At 32.4% G+C, this 23716-nt stretch overlaps 1 protein-coding gene across 1 annotated transcript in view; it reads left to right on the top strand.

Moving 5' to 3' along the window:
• The window catches only part of MMP16 (matrix metallopeptidase 16), a 347698-nt gene that overhangs the window by 185366 nt on the left and 138616 nt on the right, over positions 1-23716 (top strand). The window contains exon 4 of the mRNA XM_060127594.1: positions 6309-6613. Within this exon, the coding sequence (XP_059983577.1) occupies positions 6309-6613 (305 nt within the window). The remainder of the gene's footprint in view (positions 1-6308; positions 6614-23716) is intronic.

Raw genomic sequence — 23716 nt, 5'->3', positions numbered from 1 at the left:
AATTTATGTATTGCTATTGAGAACTGTAAAGCAGAGTTCAAGCTTCTTTTAACTTTGAATATGTAATACCAAACACCAAAATATTTAGTTTTTTTCTTACTTTCATGTTAGAGATAAATTAATACTCTAATTTTGGAAAACAGTCATCACTCTATTAAAAACTTGAAAGGGAAATACTCCATTATTAGTACCTAAATTTTTTATTAAATGAATTGGTAGCGATTCAATGAAATTAAACCTAGAGAATCCTGACCTTACACAGTAACCTTAAAAATAAATTAACATACTTTGCCTTCAGTACCAATTATTCTGATGAACAATGATGTCTTGAATTTCCCACTTCATCAATTTTATTATGCAGGGTTGTATAAGACATGATTGTTAAAGATTATATATATATATATATATATATATATATATTTTAGGTAAATGTTACAAAATTTACCAAACTGAAGGCTTAAAAGAATCAGTGAAATAGCATAATGAAAAAACCCAATAGAGAATTCAAAAAATGAAAACAATTGTCTTATTAAAATGGAAAATATGTTCACTATAACCACTCTATTTCCACAAAAAAAGACAAAGTAAAAGCACTTTAAAATTAAATTAGTTTGTTTTTCAAATATAACCTTCATTTTATTTATTTTATAGTATTGTCATTATTTTGCAAGTATATATTAACAATTTTGTGTATTACGTATTAGAATATTAAGAATAACAGTGTTTACTCTTAATATCATATGATGTCTCTGTGCTCTTTATTATTTCAGTCATTAGTAAATACAAAATATCTCTCAATGGCATAAAATTTCTAAGTTGGTTTTTGTGTGTACCTAATTCAGAATTCCAGCTCTAACTCTGAAGTACACTAATGTGTCTTGTATTTTTTTTAAATTTTTATGGGAGTATAGTTGATTTACAATGTTGTGTTAGTTTCAGGTGTACAGCAATGTGAATCAGCCATGTATATATATATGTATATCTGTTCTTTTTTAGATTATTTTCCCACATAGGTCACCACAGAATACTGTGTAGAGTTCCCTGTGCTATACAGTAGGTCCCTATTAGTTACGTATTTTATACATATCAGTGTGTATATGACAGTCCCAATCTCCCAATCTATCACTGCCCCCCACGTTTCTCCTCTGGTAACCACAATTTTGATTTTGAGGTCTCTGAGTCTGTTTCTATTCTGTAAATAAGTTTATTTGTATTATTTTTTATGATATTCCACATATATCTGTCTTTCTCTTACTTACTTCACTTAGTATGATAATCTCCAGGTCCATCCATGTTGCTGCAAATGACATTATTTCGTTCTTTTTTATGGCTGAGTAATATTCCATTGTATACAGGTACCACATCTTCTTTATCAATTCTTCTGTCAATGGACATTTAGGTTGCTTCCATGTCTTAGCTATTGTAAATAGTTCTGCAATGAACACTGGAGTGCAGTAAGTGGGAATGTAAATTGGTACAACCATTATGGAGAACAGTACGGAGGTTCCTTAAAAAACTAAGTATAAAACTACCATATGAACCAGCAATCCCACTCCTGGGCATATATCGGGAGAAAACTGTAATTTGAAAATATACTTATGTCTTGTATTTATGAATGACATCACAAATATTGTAGTTAAGCACATTTTGGAAATTCATCAGTACATAGCTTTGAAAAACACAGTGGTGTGTTTTCAAGTCAAAATGGTACTCCACATTTATTATTCTTTATTATATTATATTACTTCATTTTCCTCAGAACCACTGTGTACTTATATACATATCATACTAACATGATTTCATTTTTCTTTGCTGTAAGGTTACCCTTTATTTGAATATAAAATGATTTCTCCATTACATACTGAATCCAACACTAATTCCTATTAACAATATCCTCAGAACGTATACTGAATTTGTCTAATTCTTCATATCTCCATGACAACCACTCTAGTACATTTCTCTAATTTCACTTGCTCAAACTTCCAAAATGTTTGGTTCCAATCTTGTCCCCCTAGTCATTTTTCATCAGAAGCAGTGATCTTTGTAAACTGGAAAAATACCAGGATACGTCTCTGCTTAAAACTCTTCAGTGGTTTCCTTTCACAGAACATAACCCACTCCCTGCCAATTCTCTTTCATCTCATACCACTGTTCTGAGCATTCATTTTGCACCAGTTCACAAAGCAGTCCCATTCTCTGAACTGGCCAAGTTTGTTTGCGCTGCTCACTATTCTTTCTGGATGGAAATTCAGTGCTAGGCATGCATGGCTCCTTTTGTCATTGAAATCCCATTTATCATCTACTTATCTCACCTCCTCACCCTCATTTATAACCATCTATAATTGTATTTTTATTGTTTATCTCTTACCACTAAAATATATAAGTTCTACAAGATCAGAGTCTTATTCACAGTTTTATGTCTATCACCTAGAGCAGTACCTATTATGTAGTACATTCTTTCAAATGCTTGTCATAAAAATACTTGCCCACTAATGATGGGCTTCTGCGATCCGATAAGGTGGAAAGAAAATAAAAGACTATAAGGAAAATTAATTTAGACAAAATTCAAATTTACAACATTAATCTGCATGCATCGGCCATCAAATAGGTAATATAGAAAAAAAGCATAAACAAAGTAAAAAGACAACCCTCAGAATGGGAGAAAATATTTGCAAATGAAGCAACTAACAAGGGATTAATCTCCAAAATATACAAACAGCTCATGCAGTTCAATATCAAAAAAACAAAAAACCCAATCAAAAACTGAGTGGAAGATCTAAATAGACATTTTGCCAAAGATATATAGATGGCCAAAAAGCACATGAAAAGACTCTCAGCATCACTAATTATTAGAGAAATGCAAATCAAAATGACAATGAGTCATCACTTCACACCAGTCAGACTGGCCATCATCAAAAAATCTACAAACAATAAATGCTGGAGAAAACGGAACCCCCTTACACTGTTGGTGGGAATGTAAATCGGTACAGCCACTATGGAGAACAGTATGGAAGTTCCTTAAAAAACTAAAAATAGAGCTACCATATTATCCAGCAACCCCACTCCTAGGCATATATGCGGAAAAACCATACTTCAAAAAGTTACATGCAACCCAGTGTTCTTTGCAGCACTATTTACGATAGCCAGGACATGGAAACAACCTAAATGTCCATCAACAGAGGAATGGATAAAGAATATGTGGTACATATATATACAACAGATTATTACTCAGCCTTAAAAAATAATGAAATAATGCTATTTACAACAACATGGATGGACCTAGAGATTGTCATACTGAGTGAAGTAAGTCCGACAGAGAAAGACAAATATATGATATTGCTTATATGTGAAATCTAAAAAAAAAGGGTACAAATGAACTTATTTACAAAACAGAAGTAGAGTCGCAGATGTAGAAAACATACTTATGGTTACCAGGGTATAAGTGGGGGGGAGGGATAAACTGGGAGATCAGGATTAACATATACACACTACTGTATATAAAATAGATAACTTATAAGAACCTACTGTATAGCACAGGGAACTCTACTGAACACTCTGTAATGGCCTATGTGAAAAAAGAAGCTTAAAAAAGAGTGGATATATGTATATGTATAACAGATTCACGTTGCTGTACACTTGAAACTAGCACAACATTGTAATACAACTATACCGTAATAAAAATAAATTAAAAAATAAAAATACATATGAAAAAATTAAAAAAAAATAATTCTTTAGCAAACAGACCTATGGTTGCCAAGGGGAAGGGGGAGTGGAGGAGGGATGGATTGGGAGTTTGGGATTAGCAAACACAGACTATTATATATATATATATATATATATATATATATATATATATATATATATATATATATATATATATAACTGAACTGCCTTGCTGTACACCAGAAACCAACACAAAATTGTAAATCACTATACTTCAATAAAGTAATTTTTTTTTACAAAAGAAAATAAAACCAGTAATTTAGAGATTAACAAGCTAAACAAAGTTGTTGATGCCCCAATATAGTTTACTCTTTTTCAAAAGAGAGTTCAAAGCATCACACTAAATGGGATGCAAAGTTAAAACAAACAAACAAAACACTAAAACAACAAAAGATTTCATAACTTTCTCCCTGAGCAGGCATGAATTCTTTTGCTCTATCCATCCTTTGGCTCAGGTAAAAAATAATAATAATAATGGTGTCTTCCTTGACACTTCCTTTTCCCTCAGAGCTCATGTCCAGCCATCAGTACATCTTGGCAAGTGTACCTTTAAAATATATCCAAAATCCAACTATTTCTCAATATCTCCACTGGTACCCCCCTGGCCCAAAGCAGTATCATTTCTCACCTGAAAATTTGCAAGAGTTCTCAGTGGGTCTCCCTACTCCTGCTCCACTTCAATATATTTTCCACATAAAGCTCAATCATTTCTTTAAAGCATAAGTCAAATGTCACTTTTCTGCTCATGACGCTCCAGTTTTTTCCTCTCAGTTGGAGCAAAAGCCAAACTCCTTACAGTGGTCAACAAGCCCCTATCTCATTTGATTCTCTGTTGCTTTTCTGACCTCATATCTTGGCACTTGCCCTCTGTCTCTGCTCAAACTATACCAGCCACCTTGCCATTCTTCGAACTTGCCGAGCATGTCTCCACATCAGGGCCTTTCACTTGCCATTTCTTCTTCCCGGAATACTCCCTGCCCCAACTCCATTTCACTTGGTTCACTTCATCATTTTCTTTATGTATAGTAAATGATACTTATCATCAAATAGTCATTGTAAGTCTGGTCTATGATACATATTAGAAAATAGTGAAAACCTTGTTTCAGATGTGTGGCCTAGCTTAGAATTTAATATAACTGATTCTTGAGTGAGAATGTTTGGGATGAAAAACTAACTCTGCCCTTCTAAATTTTCTTTAAATTCCTCTAAATCTCAACTTCTTGCTTTGTAGGATAGGTATACATGTCCATCTCACTGGGTTACTCATGTGATATATAAGATATTGTGAAATGCTTGCCTGACTCATAGTAATTAATTAATTCCATTATTATTATGTCAGTATGATTCCTGCCTAATGTTTGTAATTATCCTGACATAGTTACAATTGTGTGAAAAATATAATCTGCATACTATATTTGCACCAGAAGTTATATCTTAAATATTTGTACATACAGCTAAATAGCTTTAAAACAACAAAATCAAATTTTGCTCTTTCAAATTTCAAATCCTGTGTATATTATGGCATGCAATAGAGACACCATGATTTGTATATCATCTAGCCTCCAATTCTCTTTCATTATTGCGCTGCAATAATAAAAATTCATTGCAATAATAAAATAAAATATTCACCTGAATATTATACCCTCCTATGCATTAAGACAGTCCCTTAGTGAAATTCATGGGTTCATGGGTGTAAGATTATTGGTTGAAGTGGTCTGAAACTTAGTTATAACTCCTATGAAATTTACTCATTACTTTTCACAAAGATGGTATGAACTTATACTACCACAATATAAAATACATATATATAAATTTGTTTCATTTATGTTCTATTTAGAAAAAATAGAAAAATAAATGATAAGAGAAATATCTGATCAGTGCTAGAGAAAAATACTTATATCTTTTTCCATTTCTTATTAACCTCAAGACAAACAAGCTAATAATGTCCAAGTTACTTCTTTAAATTCATATAACTGTTAAATATTTGTATTAAAAAGCTATTCACTCTCATTGCTTTATTTTGACTAGAAATAAGTATATAAGAAAACAATCGAATATCAGGAACTGTAATTAAATGACATTTTCTTTAAAAACTGAGAAATAATTTTGTATCCACTGATTTGTTGTTCATGGATAAGAGCATAAAGACATTGTTTGAAAGCAGCATGTGTTCACAAAATACTGTGCCCCTAAAAGTAATTATTACCAGACAGAAATTGAATTTTTTATTTCAGCTTGAAACTGCTGCACCTGTTTGATCATTTGGCAAAGCTGCCTTTCTATTGTTTTTCAGGAGACAAAGTGACTGATTGATCTAATTACCCTAGTGTTAACCATTCTGCAGAGAAGATCTTCTCATTTATAGCCTTGGTAGATGAGTACTATATTGCTGAGAATTAAATGACCCAGCACAGGGAAATCTAGCTATAGAGACAGAAGGAATTAATTTCTTTCCTACTTAATATGAGACGTTTTTCTAATTTTTTACTCAACTGAATAGAGGAAAATATGTAATTAACCAATCTATAATAAGTCAGATTATATTTAATAAAGCCATACTGATTACCCTTTTTTCTAAATTTCAGTATAAAGAACGTAACTCCAAAAGTAGGAGACCCTGAAACCCGTAAAGCTATTCGTCGTGCCTTTGACGTGTGGCAGAATGTAACTCCTCTGACGTTTGAAGAAGTTCCCTACAGTGAATTAGAAAATGGCAAACGTGATGTGGATATAACCATCATTTTTGCATCTGGCTTTCATGGAGACAGTTCTCCCTTTGATGGAGAGGGAGGGTTTTTGGCACATGCCTATTTCCCTGGACCAGGAATTGGGGGAGATACTCATTTTGACTCAGATGAGCCATGGACACTAGGAAATCCTAATCATGATGGTAAGTGCATAGTTTTTTTCATTATAAATACTTCTATTTTTATTTTTGGATGCCCAAGTGATTTACTAATTTTAAAACTTAAACTAAACAAATAATTTGTTTTTAAAATTACCAAAAAATACATGAGGCTTTTTATAACATTTTAGAACAAGAATTTGTATGAGTCATTAGACAATAATAGTTTTTCATGTGGCTTTTGATTAAAGATTAGAACTTTACAGTGTATTCTATAAATGCTTTAAAGTGAATTTTGTTTTCTATAAAGAGTCATTTAAAAGTTTCTGTAGTATTCAAGTCATGGGACACGCATTAAGTAAATTATGCTATTTTTTTACACTTAATTCCAGTGTTTCCACTTGAAACTTAACCCTGATTGACATTGGTGGTTTAGCTTCTACCATATCTTTTCTGTTTATTTTTTTCCCATTATAACCTTTCTAATCTGTAAAAGTTTTCTCCTTCTCTTTTGTCTCATAATTTCCTTGGTCTCCCAATCTGACATATTCTTGTATGATATCTTTACAGAAACCAGATTCTTGCAAATCTATTCCAACATATCTATCAGTTTTCTAATCCTTATAGTTATTCTGATATGCAAAAATAAGGTAAAAATTAAAAACTCAACAGCTAAAAGTATCGTTACTTGATATAAGAAACATGCGTTTCTTCCTAGGGAACAATTTTGTGTTTAAAAAATATTCATAGAATTATAGGATTCTAGAGTTATAAGATTCTTAAGTCACCATCTCTCATAATTCTTGTAATCAATACTTAAATATTTTACTTTTTCACCACAGTAGAATGTTGAAAATACAAGTGTGCATTGTTTAATGACAACTAATCAGCTAATAAAACTCTTAATTCCTCCTTGATGAGTTAAGCCCAGCCGTCAAATTAAGTTTTGTTAGTTCCTTAGAAGGTTTAGTTAGCTGGATTAGTGTAATAGTCTTGAATGTTTAGAACATGTAGGGTTCAAACACATTATGGATAGAAGGAATTAGTTGAGTTAAACTTGAAATAACATTAATTTTCAAAGAGAAAAATGTAATAAATAACTGTTCATGTTTTCCACAAGGAAATAAAATATCTAGTATTGAACAAAATGATTTTTGTATTGTTATTAATAGGTGTATTTGCTATAATATAAAATTATGATTTCATTTTTAAGAACTGGTTTGGAGACTAATGGCAACTATGTTGGGAGGATTCACTATACTGGAATGAAAGTCAGATACTTTGGAGTCAAACAGATGTGCATTCCTGGCTAAATGTTCAGTAGCTCAAGAACCTTCTAACATACTGTATACTTGATTTCATTCTTTACCTTGTATTGCAGGGCTGGGGACATTGTAAGGAGAAGTGCTTTCTATTTAGGCATGTTTAACTTACTGTATAGCTGAGAATCTAATAATAAAATATCTGCAACATGATAGTTGGCCCATACTTGTTTGATACATAATTCATTTAAAATTAAATGTATTTATTTTTATCAATATCACACAGGAATTCAAATGAAGTAGCTCAGACTTCTTCAAGTCAATTGCTAAAATTGTTTTAAATAATGGAAAAATATTTGCATTCTAACTAATTGAGAAAAGTAGCACATATAATGGTAGAATTTTGCTGACATAGGCATAACTACATTTGCTTCCAAGGGAAAGATTTTCTTCTAAACTTCTGAACAGAGAAAATTGTATTTTATTCCAATAATGGGTCTAACTGTTAAAGATACTCTAAATGTGTAGCTTTGAAGTTGTGTTAATTTGGCTTTGTGGACTCATAAATTTAAAATTGTTTTAAAATTCTATATGAAGGAGATGGTGCCTATTAAATGGCCTATATTTTCTCTTAAAGTGTGAAAATCATCAAGAAAGCTGCACGAATCCTTTAAATGTATCCTCTATTAGCTGTACTTTTTTAGGCATTAACCAATACTTTTAAAAAATAAGTTTTAAAAATATCTATAGGGGCATTTGAAGTGACATAGGAAATGGGAATTTTTCCACTGATTTGAGTATTATAGGTATTATTAATGTTTATTTGTTTTTTTGTGTGATTTAAGAAGTCTTTCAAGGAATATATATGTGGGAAAGAATTCAGAAATGGGACATAGGAGCTAAATGTGTACAATCAAGTCGATGGACTTTTAACTCAGACTGTGTATTAATACATTTGATTGCCTTTTAAGTTATACTGTAGAAGTATAATAACTTTTTACATATACATATATTAAAAACCTAAACAAAAATTATTTAATATTTAGTGTTTCATTTGGATGAAAATATTTCTTTACTGGTCCAATAAGAATATTTTTCCTTTTGAGAGAGCATAAAGAAAATGATTCTGCAAAATAACAGTGTTCAGAATTGTAGGAGATTAAAGGAAAAGTTAACTGTTCAAGATGTAATACCATAAAGATTTACTGCTTAATTGAAATTCAGACTTTTAACTAGCAACAGGGCAGCTATGGTAATGTCATATGAAGTACTGATTGTTTATCAAAGGAAAAGCCTCTAGCTTTGTTGTGGTACTGTTGAATGTGTGGAGAATTAATGCATTTGTACATCCTAGATCCTTTCTGTAAGGCTGTCTTTTTGTATCACAAATATACAGGCACAATTCTGACATCTTTATTGATAAACCTTTTTGTTTCTTTAATCTAGTCCTCCAATGCCCCCTGGCTTACTTCCCTGAAAATTTTTCTTTCTGTCCTACTCAGAGCTCTTAAGCATCTAGAAAACAGAGAAGCTTGAAAGTTTAGCAAAAATGCAAATGACAGAGCCTCTTGATAAGTACCCAGCTCATTTTCCACATCATATTGCTCAGTTAATGAAGGCAATTTGAATTCTGTCTACCTCAAAGGAGATAAAACAGTGTCTTAGTCTGCCAGTAATCCTTAATTCATTGTTGTCCACTTTCCTATCAATTTGCTTATAGTCATGATACCTTTTGAAAGCTTAAGCTAATGCTCATTAAGGAAATTACACAATACTTACATTAAAATAAATAAATAAGTACACCACACACACACACACACACACACACACACACACACACACACCCTTAGTAAATAGAATGCCTTTTTTTGCTCCAATATTTTTTTTTTTCTTTAAGGAGTGGATAAGAAAAACATCTGCATAGTAATTCTAAACAGAAAATGTTACTGTGATATGGTTTTTAAAAAGTATACATTGCCCGAATGTGTGTTAGGAAATTTAAATCTAGCAAAATGTTAAGATTCATTTTGAGCATCATTATCATATTGTTTCCTTGGCTACTGTATAAAGTTTAAATGGTAATGTCAATGTAAACACGAACTTACCACAAAGATTCTTTCTAATTAGACAAGTAATCTACCACAGTCAGAGGATTACAAATTGATAATCTCCAAACATAAAGGTTATCTATTAAAATAATATATAAAACTATGACAAGAGAAATATCCAGATGCATATCTTATTTTACTATGTAGTTCTATTAACTATTCTATTAACAAAAAGAATGCATTGCCTTGGCTCTGTTTGTTGGTGTAAAGGTCACTGTCTAAAGTCAGAAGGTGATCATGAGGTGCTCAGAGCTGTTGTGGCAGTCTATCCACAAACTAAGGAGAGAGGGATGATGATGAAAATTTCATGAGACATCAAAATCCTTAAATCTATTGCATCATTATGACAGTTAATTTTATGTGTCAAGTTGATTGGTCTAAGGGATGCCCAGGTAGCTGCTAAAATATCATTTCTGAATTTTCCTGTGGGGTGTTTCTGGGAGAGATTAGCATTTGATTTGGTAGACTGAGTAAAGAAGATCTTCCTTCACCCATGTGGGCAGGCATGATCCAATCCATTGAGGGCCAGTATAGAACAAAAGAGAATGGGTGAATTCTGTCTCCCTTCTTGATGTGGCACCTGCATCTTTCCCTGACTTTGTACTTCAGAACTCCTTGTTCTTGGGCCTTTGGACTCAAACTGAACTGTACCATCAGGTTTCCTGGTTCTTCAATTTGCTGACAACAGATAGCGGGACTTCTTAGCCTCCATAACCTCATGAGCCAATTCCTATAATATATCTACTCTAATATAGCCATATATATCCTACTGATTGCATTTCTCTGGAGAATACAAACTAATATAATCATTAAATGTGAAACGGTCAAATTCTACATCTAAGCCCACAAATTCTTTGAATAGACCAAGTTTAAGTTAAATATCTTCATGATATAATGTTTGAGTCAATGGACATGATTTATACAAACCAGGGAGAGTTAACTTTCTGTAAGAGAGATTTTGTCATTGGTGTGCAAATACAAGTTTACCAAGAGGAACACCTAGGCTTTAACAAGCTGTCACCTCCCCAGTTTTTATGCTCATTTTGCAGCTGTATCTGCTATATAATATTTTTCAGATGCCTGCAGGTTTTGGACTTTTATCTTTGAGAACAGGAAGGGTTAGCTGCCGAACAGATATTACCAAGAGTCCTAGAAGTGCTGCAGTCTGTGGGAATATTATCTGTATCAATCTGTCTTGCGCTTTTTAAAAATACGGGAAGGACTTGATATGACGGGACAGTCAAGGACTTTTACTCATCCTTAAAACCAGAGTATTTACTGAGATTTTAAACTGTAAAACTATTAGCTGTCTGCCACACAGTTATTACCTTACGATGCTTTATCAAAACTTTCTATAGTAATTTGGATTTGAAAACTATGATAGAGATTTTTTTATTGTTTTTAAAAACCTTCCTTCCTTCCTTCCTGGAATAAACTTCATTTCACTGAGTTTATTTCATTTCACTAGACCAGTGACCTAAAGTTTGATAGTCTTTACTTTTTCAAAACCTCTCAATTATGTTGTTTCATATGATTACTATGCAGGCTCTACTTGGTTCTTTATTTTTAGATCTTTGTGTCCAATTAGAGAATAGAAGATGAATTGATGTCATCACACTCAAAATATTGTTTCATTATATCAGTTTTATTAAAGTATATAGATGGATCATGTACATTAAAATACATGTAACATAGAGCAGAAACAGATAGAGCCAGACATTTCAATGGCTTAACACAATAGAATTTTATTTCTTGCTCATGTGGTGGGGCAGAGGGACTGTCCACTCAATCAGCCAGAGACCCAGAATAATGGAAGCTCAGCCATCATCAAGACATGATTTTCAGAGTTTCCTAAGGCATAAACATCCAGACAGCAGCTGAGCAAACCAAGGTAGTTTTGCTCATTTGCTTATGTGCCAGACCTGCAAGCAGTAAATATTATTTTTCCCCAAGTTCTACTAACTAGAATTCAATCCTATGGCCACATCTAATCATAAAGAAAGCTAGATAAGGCTTATTTTTTTATTGCAGTATAGTTGATTTATAATGTTGTGTTGGTTTCAGGTGTGCAACAAAGTGAATCAGTTATACGTATACATATATTCACTCTTTTTTAGATTCTTTTCGTATATAGGCTATTAAAGAGTATTAAGTATAGTTCCCTGTGCTATACCATAAGTCCTTATTAGTTATCTATTTTATATATAGTAGTGTGTATATGTCAGTCCCAATCTCCCAATTTATCCCTCCCCCCCACTTGCCCCCTGGTGACCATAAGTTTGTTTTCTACATCTGTAACTCTATTTGTTTCATAGATAAGTTTATTTGTACCTTTTTTTTAGATTCCACATATAAGTGATATCATATGATATTTGTCTTTGTCTGACTTACTTCATTCAGTATGACAATCTCTAGGTCCATCCATGTTGCCGCAAATGGCATTATTTCATTCTCTTTTTTTTGACTAATATTCCATTGTATATATGTACCACATCTTTTAAAATATATATTTATTTATTTATTTTATTGGCGTTTAGTTGCTTTACACAGTTGTGTTAGTTTCTGCTGTACAGCAAACTGAATCAGCCATATATATATATATATATATATATATATATATATATATATTCCCTCTTTTTTGGATTTTCTTCCCTTTTAGGTCACCACAGAGCACCGAGTAGAGTTCCCTGTGCTATAGAGTAGGTTCTCATTAGTCATCTGTTTTATGCAGAGTAGTGTATATATGTCAATCCCAATCTCCCAGTTCATCCCACCCCCTCTTCCCTTGGCATCCATACATTTGTTCTCTACATCCACATTTGTATTTCTGTTTTGCAAATAAATTCATCTATACTATTTTTCTAGATTCTACAAATATATGTTAATATACGATATTTATTTTTCTCTTTCTGACTTCACTCTCTATGACAGTCTCTAGGTCCATCCACATCTCTGCAAATGACACAATTTTGTCCCTTTTTATGGCTGAGTAATACTCCATTGTATATATGTACCACATCTTCTTTATCCATTCCTCTGTTGATGGACATTTAGGTTGCTTCCATGACCTGGTTATTGTAAATAGTGCTGCAATAAACATTGCAGTGCATGTATCTTTTTGAATTATGGTTTTCTCCAGATATATGCCCAGGTCTGATGAGCAACTAGTCAGTGTCTGCCACACCAATAAGTTGTGAGGTAAAAACAATGCTAGATTGATATTAAATATACTACTCTGCATCTGTGGGTAAGCTGCTTAACCATAATTTCCCTTAATGCAGATTTTAACCTATTAATCATTATTTAGCTTCTGTCATTCCTCTTCTTATATAGTATGTGTAGGAATTATCTTTCTAATCCATCTTCTTATAGAGTATCTATCCTTAAATCTAGGTAGACAACCAAGTCTACCAATGAAGTACAATTTTCAAATTTAACCATTAGTTAGTTTATCAAAATAATGTCTTTAAGTTTTTGAAAAAAATTCAGTTGGTTGGAGTCAATAATTTGATAGTATTTTATTGACTAAATTATCAAGACCATTAATGAATTTCTACCTTAGTTTTGTGTAATTGTTTTTTGCAGTATTACAACCATACAATTACAAAACCTGACATTCTACCATTTTAGTAATTTTCTTATATTTTAAACACAACAAAACTATCAACTAACTGTTCCCACATTTAATTTATAACTCACTTCTTTGTTTTTAATCAAATATTGCCACGACTTACCTCCTACACAGTCTGTTGATTAGGTATCAAAGCAGTAACAGAAATAGCCCATGTTGCAATTAACAGTGGAAATTATACTTTGCCATTGACTGGATGCATCAGAGAACAAGAGAATGGGTCTACAAGGGACCAAGACAGGAATGTTCTACCTCTGTTAGGCACGGCTATGCTAAATGCATTTGCCCTGAACGATGGAAACTGACCTAAGACTATAGAATATCAGCCATTCTCCAGGTTTCAATTGAAATGGTTATTTGGCCAATATGAAGAAAGGTAGGGAAATTAAGAATAATTTAAAAACTCTCTCTGCTGGTTATTGTCAGTCTCATTCAAAGTTGCATAAAGAAGAAAACAGTGAAAAATAAATACTAATAGAAGCCAAATTTAATTGAAATTATTTAAAATTCAGCTTATATATTTAACTCATTTATTCCTCACACAAATTAATAAGGAAGATAGTGTAATTATTTCCACTTTGCAAGGAAATTGAGGCACAGAAAGTTTGGTACCTTGCTTAAGTTTACCTAGTTAGTAACAAAAAATGATACCATTAAAAAGATACTGAAAAAACTACCGGAAGACTCAGGAGAAAAGCCGATTGCTGAAAATACTTTATCGAGTGAACCAGAAAATCAATATTGGAAATAACTCAAAATACCCATAAAGGCTCTCTATGGAACAGGAAAATAAAACCTATTATTGCTTTAAAAACTGAATCTGTCATGTGGAAGAAAATCTTGGTAAGCATTTTCAGAAAAACATAATAAGATAAAATGATGTGAAATTAAGGATAGATATTAGAATACTTATAGATAACTCCAGTATAAGAAGTAAGATTCTTCCAAAAGAAGGAAGAGTAAAAAATTAAGTAAAATAAGTAAGCAAATGCCTATTAGAAAAGTCTTCTAAAGTATGACAGTAGTATGCAATTCAAAAGGAGTCATTGCATTCATTGCAAAATTACCAAATCAGATCCATAAATAAATACATCCTACAAGTAAAAACAAGATCCCATTAACCAAAAGGCAGAAAAAAAAATACAGGTTCTTCTCAGAGGCCAAAATACAAGGCTAATCATTTTGTGTGTTCTTTTTTTGTTTTTTGTTTTTTTGCGGTATGTGGGCCTCTCACTGTTGTGGCCTCTCCCGTTGTGGAGCACAGGCTCCGGATGCGCAGGCTCAGCGGCCATGGCTCACGGGCCCAGCCGCTCCGCGACATGTGAGATCTTCCCAGACCGAGGCACGAACCCGTGTCACCTGCATCAGCAGGCGGACTCTCAACCATTGCACCACCAGGGAAGCCCCATTTTGTGTGTTTTTTAACCTTTGCTATGCTAATTGCTAAAAATGATGGAAGAAATTATACATAATATTCTTTTATATTCTAAAAGCTTCCTTGCTCTTTTTAATATTAAACTTCATCTGTGGTTTTAAAATATTTCTATATAAATGATCTTTGTTTTAGAAATCATATGTGTTCTGAGTGATACTTCCTTATGATTTGGTAATAATATAAAGGTAGAAGGAAATTGTGGAGTAAATATTCAGCATTTATATAAAATATAACATTAGCATAGAGGTCTACTAATATTACTGTATTTTCATACACTCTCCCTTCAACAAACATTTCATTGATCATTAGGATATTAGTAATATGGTAGAAACCACTACTTCATATAGTAGGAACCCAAGGGAAAGACTAAACATTACATAAAATCCCAATAAAAATATTAATAAACCATAACATTTTAAAAGAAGATATTTTACAATCTAGGATAGAAACATAATACAATTATTTATAATACTGACTGTGAAAAGTATCATAATAGTGGTTTTAAAAGAGCACTCTTGAAATACCTGCTTCTAGAGGAGTAGACATTTCAAAGATTCTTCTTATTACTAAATAACTAATCAATGAAGCATACTTTTAACTGAGTAGATGGCGCCACATTCAGCAAATAATATCTTCACAATATCAGGAAAATAATAAACTGAAACTAGAGTTTTGAGTAACCTGCATATGTGAAAAGCAGAGACCAAGGTTTATGTCAGGGACAAAGTGAATCTGAAGATTCTGTATTAAAATACCAGCACTTGGATATAGACAATATGATCCAAGATTCATAATATCACCCACCCCCACATACACACTCAGATCCCAGTATAAGTGAATACATGTTCTCTTTAGCAGAAAGCATACTGGCTTTAGGCTCTCAGATTTTTTTCATAGATAGATGTAATGTAAATGTAAAGATCACTAAACATAAAAGGAAATCAAGCATAATGAATGAGAATCAGCTTTAAAAAAGAGATTATTCCCCAGGAATTTAAGTTACTGAAATTATAAATTTAAAAAGGATACAACTTCAGGGTGTGATAGCTCTAAAAAGGAGAGACGGAATCACAGAAATGAACAAGAAACAAGATATTATTTAAAAAGATGAAGAAGAGATGAAAAATAAAACCTAAAAATGTAATAGTAAGAATAAAATATAATAATAATGGGTAGGTTAAAGAGCAGACTAAAATTAGCTAAAGATAGTGAATAATAAGATAGATCTAAATAAATTCACAAATCATAGTATGGAGGGTAAAAAGGATGAAGCATACAAAAGATTAAAAGATAAGGAAAATAGAACAAAAGATCTAATATAAATACAATTGAAATCCCAGAAAGAGAGAATTACAAAAAAAAAAAAAAAAGATAAGAAAAGAAGCAATATCTGAAGGTATACTAATTGATAATTACCTAGATATAAAAGTATAAATCCACAGATGGAATCCCAATTTATTCAAAAGAGTATAAATTCAAAAACACACACACACACTTTAGAGTAAATGCAAGTTACCAAAGACAAAGGAAAGATTTTCAAAACAGATAGATGGAAAGCACACTTCACCTATAACTAGCCAGGAAATTCCCCAGACAATAAGGATCTCAATAACAATGAAATATTTTGAAATGCTCAGAATAAATAACTATCGGCCTAGAATTATCCAACAAAACTATCTTTCAGAAGTTAGAATGAAATAGAAAATTTTAAAAGGATAAAAAATTAGACAAATTGCAATTCAGTTAATAACTCTAAAAGACTTTCTAACACTTGACAAAATAACCCTATAACAAACTTAGATAAAAGAAATAATTTTGATCAAAGAAATTAATAAATATTCCATGTATGAAATAATAGTAATGTGTAATCTGTACAACTAAAAAGAGAAGAAGCTTACTGAAAAATAACTATATGAAAACCAGGGAAGCAGAGATCAATATTGAAATACTCTAAGATTCTCATATAATTTAACAACAAGGTTAAGGAATTAATTTTATATTCCGGTAAACAAACATAATAAATTGCCAAAAGCAAACAATAAAATAAATAAATAAGTAAATAAGTAAATAAATAAATATAAATTAAAAAAAAAACTTTAAGCAGTGCATAACTTCCAAAATATGCATAGACACCAAAACAGGAACTACAAACTTGCAAAAAGGAGACCCCAAAGCAGTGTTAAAAAGGAGACCCCAACAAAGTAAGTTAAACAAAATGAGAAGACAGAAAAATATGCAGCAGATGAAGGAGCAAGGTAAAATCCCACCAGACCAAACAAATGAAGAGGAAATAGACAGGCTACCTAAAAAGAAATACACAGTAATGATAGTAAAGATGATCCAAAATCTTGGATATAGAATGGAGAAAATAAAAGAAGCATTTAACAAGGACCTAGAAGAACTAAAGAGCAAACAAACAATGATAAACAACACAATTCTCTGGAAGGAATCAAAAGCAGAATAACTGAGGCAGAAGAACAGATAAGTGACCTGGAAGATAATATAATGGAAATAAATACCACAGAGCAGAATAAAGAAAAAAGAATGAAAAGGATTGAGGACAGTATCAGAGACCTCTGGGACAACATTAAATGCACCAATATTCGAAGTATAGGGGTCCTAGAAGAAGAACAGAAAAAGAAAGGGTCTGAGAAAATACTTAGATTATAGTCAAAAGCTTCCCTAACATGGGAAAAGAAATAGTCAGTCAAGTCCAGGAAGGGCAGAGAGTCTCATACAGGATAAATCCAAGGAGAAACATGCTAAGACACATTAATCAAACTCTCAAAAATTAAAAACAAAGAAAAAATATTAAAAACAGCAAGGGAAAGCAACAAATAACATACAAGGGAATCTGCATAAGGTTAACAGCTGATCTTTCATCAGAAATGCTGCTAACAGGAAGGGAGTGGCAGGACATAGTTAAAGTGATGAAAGGGAAAAACCTACAACCAAGTTTATTCTACCTAGCAAGGATTTCACTCAGATTCGAAGGAGAAATTAAAACTTTAAAGACAAGCAAAAGTTAAGAGAATTCATCACCACCAAACCAGCTTTAAACAAATGCTAAAGGAACTTCTCTAGGCAGGAAACACAAGAAAAGGAAAAGACCTACAATAACAAACCCAAAACAATTAAGAAAATGATAATAGGGACATACATATCGATAATTACCTTGAATATAAATGGATTAAATGCTCCATCCAAAAGACATAGACTGGCTGAATGGATACAAAAACAAGACCCATATATATGGTGTCTACAAGAAACCCATTTCAGACCTAGGGACACATACAGACTGAAAGTGAGGGGATGAAAAAAGATATTCCATGAAATTAGAAATGAAAAGAAAACTGGAGTGGCAGTTCTCATATCAGACAAAATAGACTTTAAAATAAAGACTATTCCAAGAGACAAAGAAAGACATTACATAAAGATCAAGGAATCAATCCAAGAAGATATAACAATTAAAAGAATTTATGCAACCAATATAATAGCACTTCAATACATAAGGCAAATGCTAATAGCCATAAAGAGGGAAATTAACAGTAACACAATAATAGTAAGGGACTTCAACACCCCACTTTCACCAATGGACAGATCATCCAAAATGAAAATAAATAAGGAAACCCAAGCTTTAAATGACATATTAAACATGATGGACTTAATTGATATCTATAGGACATTCCATGCAAAAAAACAGAATACACTTTCTTCTCAAGTGCTCATGGAACATTCTCCAGGACAGATCATATCTTGGGTCATGTATCAAGCCTTGGTAAATTGAAGAAAATTGAAATTTTATCAAGTATCTTTTCCATTCACAGTGTTATAAGACTAAGGATCAATTACAAGAAAAAAACTGTAAAATATACAAACACATGGAGACTAAACAATACACTACTTAATAACCAAGAGATCACTGAAGAAATCAAAGAGGAAATCAAAAAATACCTAGAAACAAATGACAATGAAAACACGATGACCCAAACCTATAGGGCACAGCAAAAGCACTTCCAGAGTGAAGTTTATAGCAATACAATTGTACCTCAAGAAACAAGAAAAATCTCAAAGAACCAAATATTACACCTAAAGCAATTAGAGAAAGAAGAACAAAAAAACCCAAAGTTTTCAGAAGGAAAGAAATAATAGAGATCAGATCAGAAAGAAATGAAAAAGAAATGAAGAAAACAATAGCAAAGATCAATAACTAAAAGATGGTTCTTTGAGAAGATAAACAAAATTGATAAACCATTAGCCAGACTCAACAAGAATAAAAGGGAGAAGACTCAAATCAAAGGAATTAGAAATGAAAAGAAGTAACAACTGAGACTAAGCAACTATATGCCAATAAAATGGACAACCTGGAGGAAATTCTTAGCAAAGCACAACCGTCCAAGACTGAACCAGGAAGAAATAGAAAATATAAACAGACCAATCACAAGAAGTGAAATTGAAACTGTGATTAAAAATCTTCCAACAAAAAAAAGCCCAGGACCAGATGGCTTCACAGGCGAATTCTATCAGATACTTAGAGAACAGGTAACACCTATCCTTCTCAAGCTCTTCCAAAACATAGCAGAGGGAGGAACATGCCCAAACTCATTCTAAGAGACCACCATCACTCTGATACCAAAACCAGACAAAGATGTCACACACAAAAAAAGAAAACTACAAGCCAATATCACTGATGAACATACATGCTGAAATCCTCAAAAAAATACTAGGAAATAGAATTCAACAGCACGTAAAAAGGATCTTATACAATGATCAAGTGGGGTTTATCCCAGCAATGCAAGGATTCTTCAATATACGCAAATCAATCAATGGGATTACACATTAACACATTAAGGAATAAAAACCATATGATAATCTCAATAGATGCCGAAAAAGCTTTTGACAAAATTCAACAACCATTTATGATAAACTCTCCAGAGAGCAGGCATAGAGGGAATCTACCTCAACATAATAAAGGCCATATATGATACCCCCAGCCAACATTGTTCTCAGTGGTGCAAAATTGACATAATTTCCTCTAAGATCAAGAAAAAGACAAGGGTGCCCACTCTCACCACTATTATTCAACATATTTGGAAGTTTTAGCTGAAGTAATCAGAGAAGAAAAAGAAATAAAAGGAATCTAAATCAGAAAAGAAGAAGTAAAACTGTCACGGTTTGCAGATGATGATAACTATACAAAGAGAGTCCTAAAGATGCTACCAGAAAATTACTAGAGCTAATCAATGCATTTGGTTAAATAGCAGTGTACAAAATTAATGCACAGAAATCTCTTGCATTCCTATACACTAATGATGAAAATCTGAAAGAGAAATTAAAGAAACACTCCCATCTACCATTGCAACAAAAAGGATAAAATACTTAGAAATAAACCTACCTAAGGAGATAAAAGACCTGTATGCAGAAAACTATAAGACACTGATGAAAGAAAGATGATACAAACAGGTGGAGAGATATACCATGTTCTTGGATTGGAAGAATCAACACTGTGAAAATGACCATACTACTAAAAGCAATCTACAGATTCAATGCAATCCCTATCAAATTCCCAATGGCATGTCTCACAGAACTAGAACAAAAAATTTCACAATTTCTGTGGAAACACAAAAGACCCTGAATAGCCAAAGCAAGCTTGAGAAAGAAAAACGGAGCTGGAGGAATCAGGATCCCTGACTTCAGACTATACTACAAAGCTACAGTAATCAAGACAGTATGGTACTGGCACTAAAACAGAAATATAGATCAATGGAGCAGGATAGAAAACCCAGAGATAAACCCACATGCATATGGTCACCTTATCTTTGATAAAGAAGGCAAGAATATACAATGGAGAAAAGACAGCCTCTTCAATAAGTGGTGCTGGGAAAACTGGACAGCTCCACATAAAAGAATGAAATTAGAACACTCCCTAACACCACATACAGAAATAAAACTCAAAATGGATTAAAGACCTAAATGTGAGGCCCAACACTACTAAACTCTTAGAGGAAAACATAGGCAGAACACTCTACGACATAAATCACAGCAAAATTCTTTTTGACCCACCTTCTAGATAAATGGAAATTTAAAAAAAAAAGGGACCTACTGAAACTTAAATGCTTTTGCACAGCAAAGGAAACATAAACAGATGAAAAGAAAACCCTCAGAATGGGAGAAAATATTTGCCAAATAAGCAACTGACAAAAGATTAATCCCCAAAATTTACAAGCAGTTCATGCAGCTCAATATCAAAAAAACAAAAACAACCCAATCCAAAAATGGGCTGAAGACCTAAATAGACATTTCTCCAAAGAAGATATATAGATTGCCAACAAACACATGAAAGGATGCTCAACATCAGTAATCATTAGAGAAATGCAAATCAAAACTACAATGAGGTATCAACTCACACCCATCAGAATGGCCATCATCAAAAAATCTACAACCAATAAATGCTGGAGAGGGTGTGGAGAAAAGGGAACCCTCCAACACGGTTGGTGGGAATGTAAATTGATACAACCACTATGGAGAACAGTATGGAGGTTCCTTAAAAAACTAAAAATCGAACCACCATATGACCCAGTGATCCCACTACTGGGCACATATCCTGAGAAAACCGTAATTCAAAAGAGCCATGTATCACAATGTTCATTGCAGCACTATTTACAATAGCCAGGACATGGAAGCAACCTAAGTGTCCATCAACAGATGAATGGATAAAGAAGATGTGGCACATATATACAATGGAATATTACTCAGCCATGAAAATAAATGAATTGAGTTATTTGTAGTGAGGTGGATGGACCTAGAATCTGTCATACAGAGTGAAGTAAGTCAGAAAGAGAAAAACAAATACCATATGCTAACGTATATAAATTGAATGTAAAAGAAAAAAAATGGTTCTGATGAATATAGGGGTAGGACAGGAATAAAGGCACAGAGGTAGAGAATGGACTCGAGGATCTGGGATGGGGGAAGTTTAAGCTGGGAAGAAGTTAATGAGTAGCACTGACTGATATACACTACCAAATGTAAAATAGATAGCTAATGGGAAGCAGCTGCTTCACACAGGGAGATCAGCCCCGTGCTTTGTGACCACCCAGAGGGGTGGGATAGGGTGGTGAGAGGGAGACACAAGAGCGAGGGCATATCGGGATATATGTATACATGTCGCTTATTCACTTTGTTATACAGCTGAAATTAACACAATATTGTAAAGCAATTATACTGCAATAAAGCTGTTTAAAAAAATAAAGAAGCAAAAACCAGACACAGGCATATAAATTGCTTTTCAAAGCAAGGGAAAGATATCACAATTTTAAGAATAGTGATTAATTCTAAGGGAAGCAGAGGAATGAAATATGGACTAGATATAAGTAGATGTAAAGGAGTTGGCAATAATTTATTTTTAAGTTGGGATGATAGATTTTCAGGTTTATATTATTATGATATGCTTCATAATTTACATATATGTTAAAGATATTGTTTTACATGTATCAAATATTGCACAATCAGAATTATATTATTAGAAAGGGTCTTGCTAAGAGTACAGAACCCCAAAATATTATTTGATCCTAATCAAATACACCAGTAACACTGAATAGAACTTTTCCTGCAAAAAAATGTGTTTGAGTTGAGAATTAAGGGAAAATTATAATTTTGACAGAGAAATGGAAAGAAGAAAATATTAAGACAAAGAAACTGTATGGAAAAAATCATAGAATGAATCTCTTCAGGGCTAATTTCTCTATTTAAATTGTGTGACTTCTGTTGAATATTATCTCCTATACCATTATTTAATTCAAGATGTATATATATTGAGAATTACAGAGTAATAAAAAAGGAATAGCGTTTGAAAACACTCTACAGGCAATAGTGGATTCTATTGAAATGAGATTATTGTACAAAATAAAACATATAAGCATATGTAATAAATAATTTATTTTTTAACAATAAGATTTGACTTATTCAAATGTGAACATTCTGGTGGCTCCACCCTACCCAAGAGCAAGAACCTTTGATTACTTCTCTGTGGCAATTCTAGATTAAATTTATCAAGCCACTATTTACAGTTTTTTAAAAAATTCTGATCAGAGTCTCAGGCTGTGTCTTGGATATATTTAGTTCTAAATTTCCTCATGCATAAAAGTAAATACTAGTTTCTGAATACCAAGGTATTCAATTTCAGAGTTGGAAAATTTGTCTCAAGTAGTATATTACTATTATATAATGATTCGCAAAATCACAACCTATTTCCTATTTACTTAAACTTATTTTTACATATATGAAATGCAATTTCACTCTAAGATTATTCCATATTATATTAATCTGTAATACATACAAATTATTCAATCTAAATTCTCCTTTCTCTGATTTTATCTTAATTTTTTAAACCAAAACCAAATTTTACCATTTTCTTCTATTTCATATTGTAAGTTTTCCAAAGGTGCATATGTATATATGTATGTGTGTATAGTACATTCAGGTTTCCTTAGAGCAAAATTGGTGCTTTGTTAGAACTTTCCTTTCACTTGCCAAGATTTACATTTTTTTGTAGCCACCTTATCCTTTTAATTTTATTTTTAAAAGATGCATATTTGATAAAAAATAAGATCAAGAAAGCTGATATTTAGTTCTAGCAGATTTACTCATTCTATAACAGTGTCAAAGAAGGAAATACTAACAATAAAATATATATTTTATGGTATATTAAAC

The sequence above is a fragment of the Lagenorhynchus albirostris genome, chromosome 17 (assembly GCF_949774975.1).
Source record: "Lagenorhynchus albirostris chromosome 17, mLagAlb1.1, whole genome shotgun sequence".
Lineage (NCBI taxonomy): Eukaryota > Metazoa > Chordata > Mammalia > Artiodactyla > Delphinidae > Lagenorhynchus > Lagenorhynchus albirostris.
This window is presented reverse-complemented; position numbering and strand designations above follow the sequence as displayed.